This window comes from Bos indicus x Bos taurus, chromosome 29 (genome assembly GCF_003369695.1).
Source record: "Bos indicus x Bos taurus breed Angus x Brahman F1 hybrid chromosome 29, Bos_hybrid_MaternalHap_v2.0, whole genome shotgun sequence".
NCBI classification, from domain to species: Eukaryota; Metazoa; Chordata; class Mammalia; order Artiodactyla; family Bovidae; genus Bos; species Bos indicus x Bos taurus.
In genome coordinates, this window is record NC_040104.1 from 21736168 (window position 1) to 21748611 (window position 12444).

A 12444-nucleotide genomic window follows, 5' to 3' on the forward strand; every position below is an offset into this window, starting at 1 on the left:
GGATTTTTCCTATGTACTTACAGAAAAACCCAAACAAATATTCTGGCCAACCCAATAGTTTCAGCAACCCACTCCAGTATTCTTGCCTGGGAAATCCCACGGACAGAGGAGCCTGGCAGTCTGCAGTCCATGGGGCTGCAAAGACTGGGACACGACTTAGTGACTAAACACCACCATCATCACCACCAGCTAGTCCTGTATTTGATGGGTATGACTTTAGAACAGGATGTTGAAAGAGAAATGTGCTCTTTCCTCCTCTCTCCTGGCTTCTTTCCATGAGGAACAGCATCTGTCTCTCCCAGGGACCCCCAGTAAGGTATTGGAATCTTGAACACACGCAATGAACGCATGCAATACCAGAGTGACAAGTGGGTTGAAATCTATTTACTATCTAGGCTTTAGAGCGTGTCGTTGTTATTGCAGAGAGATGTTTAAGTATGATTGTTGTATTTTGAATATTGTCCCTTAAATTCTGTTTTTCTTTTCCCTCCCTCAAAAGGTTCAACATACAAATTTAGGGTCATTGCTATCAACCATTATGGTGAGAGTTTTCGGAGTTCAGCTTCTCGTCCGTATCAGGTGGCTGGGTTCCCCAATCGCTTTTCTAACCGTCCAATAACTGGACCTCACATCGCCTACACAGAAGCTGTCAGTGATACTCAGATCATGCTAAAGTGGACGGTAAGTAAAACATCTTCTCTAATGACAAAAGTTTCTGATGTGGCCATGTTAGTTTAATATCAGGACATGATACTATGAATGGGAAATTTTTGAACTTTTAAGTAAGAGGAAATTGAGGGCCACAAATTTGTGTAAGAGCATATATTATAAGAGGGGCAGGTTTTGTTTTATTTTGTTTTAGTTTTTATTTTATAATGGAGTTTAACTGATTAGAGCTTCCCAGGTGGCGTTCTAGTGGTAAAGAGCCCACCTGCCAAAGCAGGAGACATAAGAGATGTGAGTTCAATCCCTGGGTTGGGAAGATCCCCCAGAGGATGGCATGGCAGCCCACTCCGGTATTCTTGCCTGGAGAATCCCATGAACAGAGAAGCCTGGTGGTTACAGTCCATGGGGTTGAACAGAGTCAGACACAACTGAACTGAAGCAACTTAGCACACACACACTCGTAGCTAATCAACAGTGTGATAGTTTCAGATGCACAGCAGAGGGACTCAGCTGTACATACACATATAACTATTCTTCCCCCCAATTGCCCTCCCATCCAGGCTCAGGGGGCAGGGCTAAAAATAAAATGATTGTCTCTTCAGCTCTCATCCAAGTATTAACACAATCACCATTTCATGTTTTATTGTTTTTGAGCCCAATGTACTTTTTTATCTTTGAGCCTAGTGAGACATAGTGCTTTATTTTTGTTTAGCCCTTTGAATACCTTTAAATTAAACTTTAAATGGCTATCAAGGATTTCTATAAAATGAAGCTCAAAAAATACTGCCACACAGATAAATAAATCTTAATGGATGTAAAAGTTACATTTATTTTTGTCTTTGACAAGTCTTTGCTTCTCTTTTCTAGTACATTCCATCGAGTAACAATAACACTCCCATTCAAGGATTTTATATCTATTACCGGCCAACAGATAGTGACAATGATAGTGATTACAAGAGGGATATTGTAGAAGGTAAGTGCCGTGGACAAGCTAGAGTCTTAATAAGAGAGTTTTGGACGGAGAGGGTTTATAAATATTATGAAAAATGTCCCAGGGAAAATAGAGTAAAAATGAAATGGCATATATGCTACTACTTTGAATTTTTTCCAAAGAAAGTTAATTTGTCCAATTTAATACAATGGACCCTTGAAGAATGAGGGGTTGGTGGTTCAGTCTGTAAAGAATCCACCTGCAGTGCAGGAGCTGCAGGAGACGGGTTTGATCCTTGGGTCGGGAAGATCCCCTGGAAGAAGGCATGGCAGCCCACTCCAGTATTCTTGCCTAGAGAATCCTATGCACAGAGGAGCCTGGCAGGTTACAGTCCATAGGATCAGAGGAGCCTGGCAGGCTACAGTCCGTAGGATCACAAAGAGTCAGGCACAACTGAAGAGATTTTGCAAGTATGCATCTTGGTTCAGTTTTGCATATGTGTGTGTATAGGAAATTATTTGCTTAACATTTGCTTTTCCCACTAAATGTTACTCTCCTCACGGCAGAGGGCCTTCTTTCCCACGGCTGTATCCCAAGCCCTACACTGTTGAGTTGTTCGGTATTTATTGAATAAATGAATGGGTGAATGCTCAGAGTCCAGAAAAGAATAATGGAGTGTCTAGGGTGATCAGGTTGGAAAAAAGACATCTATGATAGCCAGCAGCAGAACAGCTTTCTTCAAGTTTTGTGTTTGTTTTTTTTTAATTTATTATTTTGACTGCTCTGGGTCTTCATTGCTGGGCTTGGGCTTTCTCCAGTTGCAGCGAGCCGGGGCTGCTCTCTAGTTGCGCCGTGCGGGCTTCTCGTCGTGGGGGCTTCTCCTCTTGCAGAGCACGGGCTCTCGGTGCTTGTGGGCTTAGTAGTTGTGGTGCTGTGCTTAGTTGCTTCGCAGCATGAGGAATCTCCTTGGGTGAGGGAGCAATCCCGTGTCTACTGCATTGGCAGGCAGATTCCTAACCACTAGACCACCAGGAAAGTCCTGTCTTCAAGTATTTAAGGACTAGAATGTGGAAGAGGTACTCAGTCTGTTGGGGGAGGACAGCTAGAAGGAAATCGAGTGAGGAAGAACCCTTTCATACCATATTTCTCTAATGTGGGTCCCCTCACAAAATAATAAACTCCCCAATTTGGGAGGTGTTCAGTAGAAGCTGGATACCTGTTTCTCAGTGCTAAGTTGGAACAGATTCTTGCTTTGGGAGGAAGGCTTCTTCTGAGGTCTTTTTTCACTCTAAGATTCTTTTTTTTTGAAGTATTAATTTCCTAATGAATCATCTCAAAAAATTGTGCCAAGCCAAGGTGACTTTCCTCTGACTTTTCAACGTCCAGTAGTTTTTTTGTTGTAAGTAATCTTATAATAAATTACTTTTAATAGGTGGCATCATGTTTCTTTAAATATTGTGGTTTTCTTTTTATTGTTCACCCGTTACTTTTGTGATGTGATGCATCCATTATTTTTGTGATATGATGAAAAATTTGTTATCTAAGTTTTAATACCTGGCACAGAGTAGGTGCCCCCTAAATATTTTTTGAATGGAAGAGTGATTGTTTCTCTTTTCTTAATCTGGAGAAGTAGGAAAGAAATGAGTTCCCCAAACCTGCCTTCTTCATAAAGAATTGGGGAAGTGTGGAAAGATCATTGTTAGGGGCAAAAAAGATTCAGTGAAGTCAGGATGGTAGCTTCCTGGAGGTGGCAGTGGCTGGAGGGGGCATGAGGGGACCGTGGGGGCCGGGAACACCTGCTTCCCCCGGGTGCTGGTCCCACGACTGTGGCCTGTGTGTGACGTGCTTCCCCCTGGTGCTGGTCCCACGACTGTGGCCTGTGTGTGACGTGCTTCCCCCGGGTGCTGGTCCCACGACTGTGGCCTGTGTGTGACGTGCTTCCCCCAGGTGCTGGTCCCACGACTGTGGCCTGTGTGTGACGTGCTTCCCCCGGGTGCTGGTCCCACGACTGTGGCCTGTGTGTGACGTGCTTCCCCCAGGTGCTGGTCCCACGACTGTGGCCTGTGTGTGACGTGCTTCACCCGGGTGCTGGTCCCACGACTGTGGCCTGTGTGTGACGTGCTTCCCCCGGGTGCTGGTCCCACGACTGTGGCCTGTGTGTGACGTGCTTCACCCGGGTGCTGGTCCCACGACTGTGGCCTGTGTGTGACGTGCTTCCCCTGGGTGCTGGTCCCATGACTGTGGCCTGTGTGTGACGTGCTTCACCCGGGTGCTGGTCCCACGACTGTGGCCTGTGTGTGTGAACTTTCATCTCTACAGTGATGGGTACTTTTTCATATGCATGTTCATGAAAGGAAATAGCATTGTCAGTGACCGATCCACACTGTAGTCCTGGCTCAGTCTTCATGTTAGTTTTGTCTGGGTTAGGCAGGTGGAGGTGTCTGGTTTTTAGTTTTAAACTCTTTTGAGAGAGGTTACACTTTCGTGAGAAGGTCGTTCTACATAAGCCAAATATAAATAAAACAAACCTCCCTCTCTGTCTCCATCAGTATCACTCCCTCCCTTCCCCTTCCCGGTTCAGCTCTAGAAATCCTCTGAGAAACACTTTCTATATTCTCTAGCTAAATCTTTGAACGTTTACAGACTTGAGTGTTGGCCTGTGGAGTGTGGAGCAGGGAAATTCCTCTAAAGGAGCTTTTGTTTCTCTTACCAGCATCTGTACATGTGAGCTTTGCCTTGTGGTTCACGAGAACTTGTTTATGAACATAATAGAGCAGTTAGCTGTTTAAGTGGGCTTCACTGTGCTGTGTAATTTGCTTATTCCTTATTTTCAAGTTTATGCACTTGAAATTCTTTTTGTGGCAGTTGGAAACTATTGGCTTGCTCTCCCGAGCCGAGAAACAGAAGTATTTATCCTTTCTACGTAAAGTTTTCTTTAAAGTTTTAGATTACTTACGTATATCAACTCAAAATTGTTTAAGCTTTGAAACGCAATTACATTGTTAAAGAATACAGTAAGAGAAGAGCAATTATACTGGTATCCTACCTTTTGAATTAAGTTCCACGTTTAGATAAGCTGTAAACGTTTTAAACATACCAGTGTGTTTGTGGTGATTATTTTAATCTTGTAAATTAAGTTCAGTTTCAAGTAAATCAGAGTATGTCATCCTGATCTTTAAGCCTGTGCTTTCATTTTTTACCTTTTCTAAAACATTCTTGGTGAAAAAAACTGCTGAGCAAACAGCATGCTGGTTGGTTGATTATAAACCTAATAATAACACTTAGGTGTCTTATTTGTCAATGACCTGTAAAACCTTTCTGGTGATATTTTCTATAATTGGAATAATTTCAATAACAATGGGATATTATTCTAATACGACATGTATTAGTTCATTTTCTCTTACTAGTAACTTATCAGAAGCTTAGTTTAATTCCATTTTTACTAGTGCTATGAAAGGAAAACTTCAAATCTAGTGTAATGATTATTCAAGTGAATGTTGTTGAGTGAGTCGGGGGCTGGACCAGGAAAGAACTAAAGATAGAGAAAAAAGTAGGAGTCTTTTAGCAAAGCTTTTGGAATTTAAAAATGGATCTGTTCTTATCTCAAGTAGATTTTGAGTCAAGTTTCTTTTAGAATCCTCTTTACACTTATAAATGGGGCCTAGAATTCCCCACTTGTGAGTTTTTCGTAGTCCTTCGATCCTAAAGCAAGCAGATTCTCTTCCTTATAAAATATGGGGCTTGTAGAATATGAATGAGGGGCTTTGTATCGGTGGCCTGGAAAGGGGTATGCTTCCAGGTCGGGATGTTTTTGTCTGTGTTGAATCAGGAAGAATCCCGGAGCCACTGGCTCTGTCAGCCAAGTCGATTTGACTTGTGTGTGTGGTTTTGTTTCATTTATTTTTTTCCTTCTCTATCTTTAATTGACTCTTAAATCAGTTGGTGGTATAGTTGAGTTTCTAAGAAACAGTGAAAACAGTTTGAAGAGGTATTTTCTGAGAAGGATTAAAGGTGCTTGAAGAGTTCATTGAGTCTGGCAGACGTGTCCCTGTTTATTAAAGTTTGTCACAGGTCCACGGAAGTAAAAACAGAGAGTGATTTATATTGAAGTTGCTCAGTTTAGAAGTGTTTCTAAATGAAATGCTGGCTGTGTGCCACGGATCACAGCCTCATTCTTTACTTGTGTGGTTTGGAGACCCAGATTCAAAAGGAAAGAAATGGCGGGAGCAGTAGCCAAGAGCTTCCCAGAGTAGATTTTGCTGTTTGAGCATTCATTTATATGTTGGAGGGCTTTCCTGATGGCTCAGGGATAAAGAATCTGCCTGCAGTGCAGGAGACACAGAGACACGGGTTCCATGCCTGGGTCAGAAAGATGCCCTGGAGAAAGCAATGACAACCCACTCCAGTATTCTTGCTAGGAGAATTCCACGGACCCAGGAGCCTGGCAGGCTACAGTCCATACGGGTCACAAAAAGTCAGACATGACTGAGCACGCACATGCACACGCACACACACGCACACATTGTGTCCCATTAGAGTGGAACTGAGAGTTTTGCTGAGGTCTGTCTTGTAATGGTCACTTGTTCTGGGTAAGACATTGTTTTCTGACCTCATACATGGCGTTGCTTTCTGGTGGATGAACAGAGTGGGTTGACTTGCTCGCTGAAGTATGGGATCAAAGGACTTGAGGGTTTTCTTTTAACTTATGCAGAAAATTAATATGTATTTTATGAAAGACTTACTACTAATTACTTGTAATGAAACAAAGTCTGAATCCCCACAGACAGGTTTAGCTTTAATTCAGTTTCTCTCTTCTCTTTACCATTTCTTTTCATACCATGCAATAGAAATGCTATTCATCTGTCATGTATCGCTGAAAGTATAAGGACATTTTTATTGCTCAAACTGACTATATGGTGATGGCACCTGCTCCAACTTCATTTTGAAATTACTAAATGATTTTATTGACTCTGTTGTTTAGATTGTGGCCTATTTAAATCTTATCATCTATTTTTCCTTTCTAGGTTCAAAGCAGTGGCACATGATTGGCCACCTGCAGCCAGAAACCTCCTATGATATTAAAATGCAGTGTTTCAACGAAGGAGGAGAGAGCGAGTTCAGTAACGTGATGATCTGTGAAACGAAAGGTAGGGAGGGGTGAGAATGAGTGGTTCTTCCCTGGACAGAGCTAGGATTTTGAACTCTGGATTCCTTCTGACTATTGATGTGTTTCCATAGATACTTTGGACTGTTTTCTAGGTATATCCACTGTCTCAACACTCTAGCCTTATGTCAGCTAGAGCAGCGATCCCCAACTTTATTGACACCAAGTGCTGGTTTTATGGAAGACAGTTTCCCCATGGACCAGGGAGGTGAGCAGGTGGTTTGGAATGACTCAAGTGCATTACATCTATTGTGCACTTTATTTCTATTATTATTACATCAGCTCCACCTCAGATCATCAGGCATTAGATCCTGGAGGTTGAGGACCCCTGGGCTAGAAAACTTGCCTTAAAAGTAGTTTAGATAAGTATTCATTGTAAATTTCTGCATGCCTCTGGGTAGGTCACTTCCCCCCAACCCCCTTTTTTTTTGGTCCTCTATGAAGGTATAGAAATATTTGCTGACTAATTTCTGAGATTGCTGAGAGAATTAGAATGCTTTCCCAAAAAAGTTAAAGAGAAGGCGCTACCTATGTTTAAAGTGGTTTTTGAATGACAGATATGTATACTACCTACCTGTTCAGTTAAGTGTAGTAGTTAAGTTCAGAATTAGTCGATAATTCTAAAATAAGATTTCAACTGCTTGCAGACATAGATTAGCTGTAAAATACTACAATTGTTGAAAACAGAAGATACCACACTTGAGTAACAGAAGCAGCCGAAGTGGAAACTGAGGCTCAGAAAGGTTGAATTCATATGCCAAGACTTAGCTTCATCGTTCAATTCTGAATCACGTGTCTTTCTGCTTCAAAACCCACATGTTAAATTCACATTTAAACGTTTATACACACAGACCTGTAGACTAACCTTGAATTTCATTCGTTTAGCATATATTTGAGTACCTTTTTGTACTGGACACTGTTTAATGAACATTTCTTACTTGCCTCCAGATGCTGTGAAACTCAGAACAAAATTACATAAAAATGAAATTTCTTGTCTCTGCTCCCAAGACATTTAAGAATCTAGCCAGGCAGAACATAAAACAGAGACAACAATGTAATAACTGTATTGTTTTTAATAGTCTTATAGTATACATCATTAATCGACTCGGCTGGGGAATCAAAGGTTCCAGCTATAGACTTTCGGATGAGAGAAAAGCAAAAACCTTCTTTAAAATGTTAATTGGAACTTCGCTGGCGGTGCAGAGTTTAAGACTTTGCCTTACATGCAGGGGGTACAGGTTTGATCCCTGGTCAGGGAGCTAACATCCTACATGCCTTGTGGCCAAAAAAACTGAAGCAATATAAAACAGAAGCAATATTGTAACACATTCAATAACGACTTTAAAAAATGGTTCACATAAAAAAAACCGAAAAATCTAAAAAAATAAAATTTTAACCGTTCACGCTGAATGACTTTCTGAAATGTATTACACAATCCCCAGCCTGTTTAAGTAGAACGCTGGATGCATGAGTTCACCTTTTTAAAGAAATGACTCAAGGTTCTTATTGTGAACAGTGATTATCTTATCTTCGTAATTCCGTACAGTTTTCTCGGGAATGACACAGTGTTGGAGGCCAGCCACTTCCCCCCACTGTTCAAGATTGTAGGCCATTGTGATTTTTGTTTAGTTCTCTGCTTTCTCTTTCTGTTTTGCCCCTTAACTTGCTCATGTCATGCTCTTGGCTCTCTCTTCTCATTCACGTCCATGGGACCATCTCACCCACTGCAAAAGTTTTTAAGTTCAGCGAGAGGTTGGCAACCGCTCATCAAGCTTGGTGGAATTATGAATAAATTCAGAGTAAATGAGGAGTGAACAAACCTGAAGAACTTCCCTATGAGTAATTGTGGTCTTTCATGTACAATCTGTAACATCCATTTTGCCTTAGAAACTTGTTTGTTGTCTTAGGAATTGGCAGGGACCTTAGAATTGTATAATCCAACATACCACCCAAAGTAGAAATTTCCTTTAGAGTCTTTGCCAGGTATTCTTCTAGCTTTCAATGCTGCAGAGCTCTTTCCTTTGAAAGGCAGCCTCTCCTTGACTGATTTCCAGCCCTGTTCTGTAGAGTTGAAGTTGCTAGAAAATGGAACCCCAATGTAATATTTGTTTTTAAAGATCACTCTGCTCCTGTAAGTAGTTAGGAACTGTAACAAGAAATGTAGAATAGTAACTAATGACAGTAACAAAATTGATTGAATGCTACCACATGCCAGGCTGTAAGCCGAGAGCTTTTTTACACGGATTAACTCATTTATTCTTTTATGACTTTATTTATTTATTCTAATTTTTTAAAAAGTTTTGGCGGCTCTGGGTCTGCTTGTGAAGTCTTTCCCTAGTTGCAGTGCGCGAGGGCGTCTCTTGCTGTGGCACATGGCTTCCCAGTGTGCTGCCCGGGCTTCTCTTTCTTGTCGTGGTCGCAGGCCCTGGAGCACACGGGCTCAGTAGTTGTGGCGCATGGGCTCTCTAGTCGTGTGATAGACCCTGCAGCATGTGGACCTCTCTAGTCGCGTCTCGAGGGCTCTCTCTAGTTGGGGCCTGCAGGCTTCGTTGCCCCGTGGCATGTGGGATCTTAGTTCTCAGTTGTTTCATTACTGAGTTGTGTCCAGCTCTTTGTGACCCCACGGACGCAGCACGCCAGGCTTCCCAGGCCTCCGCTGTCTCCCCGTGTTTGCTCAGATTCATATCCATTGAGTCGGTGATGCCATCCAACCATCTCATCCTCTGTTGCCCCCTTCTCCACCTGCCCTCAATCTTTCCCAGCATCAGGGTCTTTTCCAATGAGTTGGCCCTTTGCATCAGGTGGCTGAAGTATTGGAGGTTCAGCATCAGTCCTTCCAATGAATATTCAGGGTTGATATCCTTTAGGATTGACTGGTTTGATCTCCTTGTTGTCCAAGGTACTCTTGAGTCTTCTCCAGCACCACAATTTCAAAGCATCAGTTCTTTGGCGCTCAGCCTTTTTTATGGTCCAGCTCTCACCAGAGATCAAACCGATGTCCTCTAATTGGAAATTAGATTCTTAACCAATGGGCCACCAGGGAAGTCCCCTCATTTACTCTTCATCACAACCTTATGATGGAGCTGGTATGATTATATCTATTTTCCACATGCAGAAACTGGTTTATGGAAGTCAAGTCTTATGGCTAAGAGGTGAACAGTGGAACAGGATAGAAACCCGGACGGACCGTCTGGTTCCAGAGACCAGGCCATCAACCATTGTGCTGTCTGCTGCTTCTCTGTAACATGTAGAGCATTGAGAGCATCTTTTCTGGGGACAGAGAAAGTGGGGTTTATGTGCCACCTGTTTTTAGCTTTTGCTCTTGCCATTATCCAGAATACTAGTGAATTAGGTAAAAGGACTATGTTTACGTAGACCTCAAGAGTTCTTGGTTTTGCAATGTTTAGTATTATGTGTGCAGTTTTTGGAATTGTATATAATTGTTCTAGTAGTTCAAAGTCATGGCTTTTAATGTGATTTACAGGCAAAAGGCATAAAATATGTAATCGTGAGTCTCATTCAGCTCAAAGTGTGTCAGACATAAAGGAGTTTTTGTCCCATCTGTAGGTTAAAATATTTTTATTTCAACTCTTTGGGAGCCTTCTGCCAGTACAATTGAGCAGATCATCATACAGCAGTTTGGGTTAGACCAAGTGCATCTGTGTCTCTGATCTGATGCTTTCTCTAGAATTTGTGGCCTAAAACCTTGGCACATTAGACTTTTAAGCTTTGGAGCCCTCTTTGTGACTCATTGGTGGTCAGATCATCTCAGTCACAAGTGTAAACAGACTGGCTCGTGTTCCTAACCAGACCTCCTTCGGAGAGTAAACCATTTCGTAGAGACTGTCTTCACCCTGACATCATGTTTTCCTTTCTGTTTTTCAACTAGTGAAACGGGTCCCTGGAGCTTCTGAGTATCCCATCAAAGACTTGAGCACCCCTCCGAATTCCTCGGGGAGTGGAGGGAACGTGGGCCCTGCCACCAGCCCCACCAGGAGCAGCGACATGCTGTACCTGATCGTGGGCTGTGTGCTGGGTGTGATGGTGCTCATTCTCATGGCCTTCATTGCCATGTGCCTGTGGAAGAACCGCCAGCAGAGCACCATACAGAGTAAGCCATTCATCGGTGTCTCCTTCTCTTTTTTCTAAAGATGGGTAGAAAAATATTGTCAGAATAAATATTGATTTCTACGTGCATAAATATTGATGCACGTTTGTGCATGAGTGTCGTGGGATAGAACACATCAGATGCTCTTCATTTGTGGAGATGACTTTAAGATGGTGCTAGCTGTCAGCCAAAATAAGTGGAGCATCAAATTAAATTACCCAGGAGAAATAAACAGCAAAGCCCAAACTAAGCAGGTCTCTAAGTAAATAGCTGACTCAGTGCTAGGAAACTCTGGTGGCGTTGGACCACCAAAGAGGCTGAGGACTTGAAGCGTGGAGCTTTGGAATTGCTGCAGGAACCCCTCCGTACTGCTCCAGATCTTGTCAACAAGGAATGAAAAAGGCATGATGGAAAGGAAGCTAGTGAAGACTGTTCTAAGTTACTGTCCTGGAATGACACAGATGAAGACACCACACTCCTGACTCGGTGCTCCATGTACCAAAATAGCTCCAGAGTGGTGTCCCACCCCCAAGACATGTCCAGGAGCTCTGGAGCTGTCAGTGATGGCCCTGCAGTAAAACATATAACCTAGAACCCTCTTCCCTTTTCTTTCCTCTTTTTTCATCCCCTCACCTTCTTACCATTCGTCTTCCCCCAGCTATTATAAAAGAGGACAGTCAGATCAGAGGCTTTAGTCTCTGCTGGGAGGAAGTATTTCAGTTTCCTCTATGGCCCCAGAGTAAAAAGATGATACAAAAGCAAAGACCCCAGCAATGATAAGCGCTCAGCAGCTCTTAGCTGGTTCCTGCCTGTGGTCCCTTTTTAGTGAACAGCTCAGGGGGGAAAAGTGAATTATTTTTATCACCTTGTTGCCTTCCAAGAGATGGGCAGGGTGAGAAGTGGTGGAGATGGTGATGGTGGTGCCAGACTGGAAGAGCTAGCCATCTTTTGGGTCTTTTTCTAAATGGTTCTGATGTCATTGACTTTGATTGTGTGAGAGTGCGCTAAATCACTAAGAGTACTGATCTGCTTGTCTGAGCAAGATTAATCTGGCTAAAGTTACTTTTCTTTGTGACTTGATGATATGTTGAAAGATGGGAAATGGCAATGTTCATTGATGGAAATGTCCATTGAGTCATTGATTCAGAAGATAGTCATTGTGGCTCTCGCCTGTGTGCCCTACACTGGTGGACAGTGCAGGCATCATGCCTTCTTCGTGTAGTTTAGTGAAGAAGAGAAGCACTGACGGGAACACACGTGCTGTTAACACAGCTTAACAGGAGGAGGGACGGTTCCTCCAGTCTTGGCACTGTCCTCCAGTACCTTTGAAGAACTGATCAAAACTCTGACAACAAATCCTGTGCAGTTTAGATAATATACATTCTAAAGAACATTTCACGTTTTCTAAATATATCTGGTAGGTGTGCTTCTGGAAATCAGATATTTGAGGCAGCTATGGAAATACTTTTAATGTAAGGAAAGGGAATAATAAGCCTTTCATGCCCCACAATTTCCAACTTGGCTGTAATAACCAAGGACCTGTATGAATAGTGAATGTTTCCCCAATCCCATCCT

The 12444-nt window shown here is 42.6% G+C and overlaps 1 protein-coding gene across 3 annotated transcripts in view; it reads left to right on the top strand.

Moving 5' to 3' along the window:
• CDON (cell adhesion associated, oncogene regulated) overlaps positions 1–12444 on the top strand; it is a 98984-nt gene that overhangs the window by 62944 nt on the left and 23596 nt on the right. For all 3 annotated transcript variants that reach the window (XR_003509454.1, XM_027532734.1, XM_027532735.1), the window contains 4 exons: positions 500–681; positions 1534–1639; positions 6622–6744; positions 10651–10872. Coding sequence is in view for 2 of the 3 variants with exons in the window: in XM_027532734.1 (XP_027388535.1) it covers positions 500–681; positions 1534–1639; positions 6622–6744; positions 10651–10872 (633 nt within the window). In the remaining variant the exon portion in view is untranslated. The remainder of the gene's footprint in view (positions 1–499; positions 682–1533; positions 1640–6621; positions 6745–10650; positions 10873–12444) is intronic.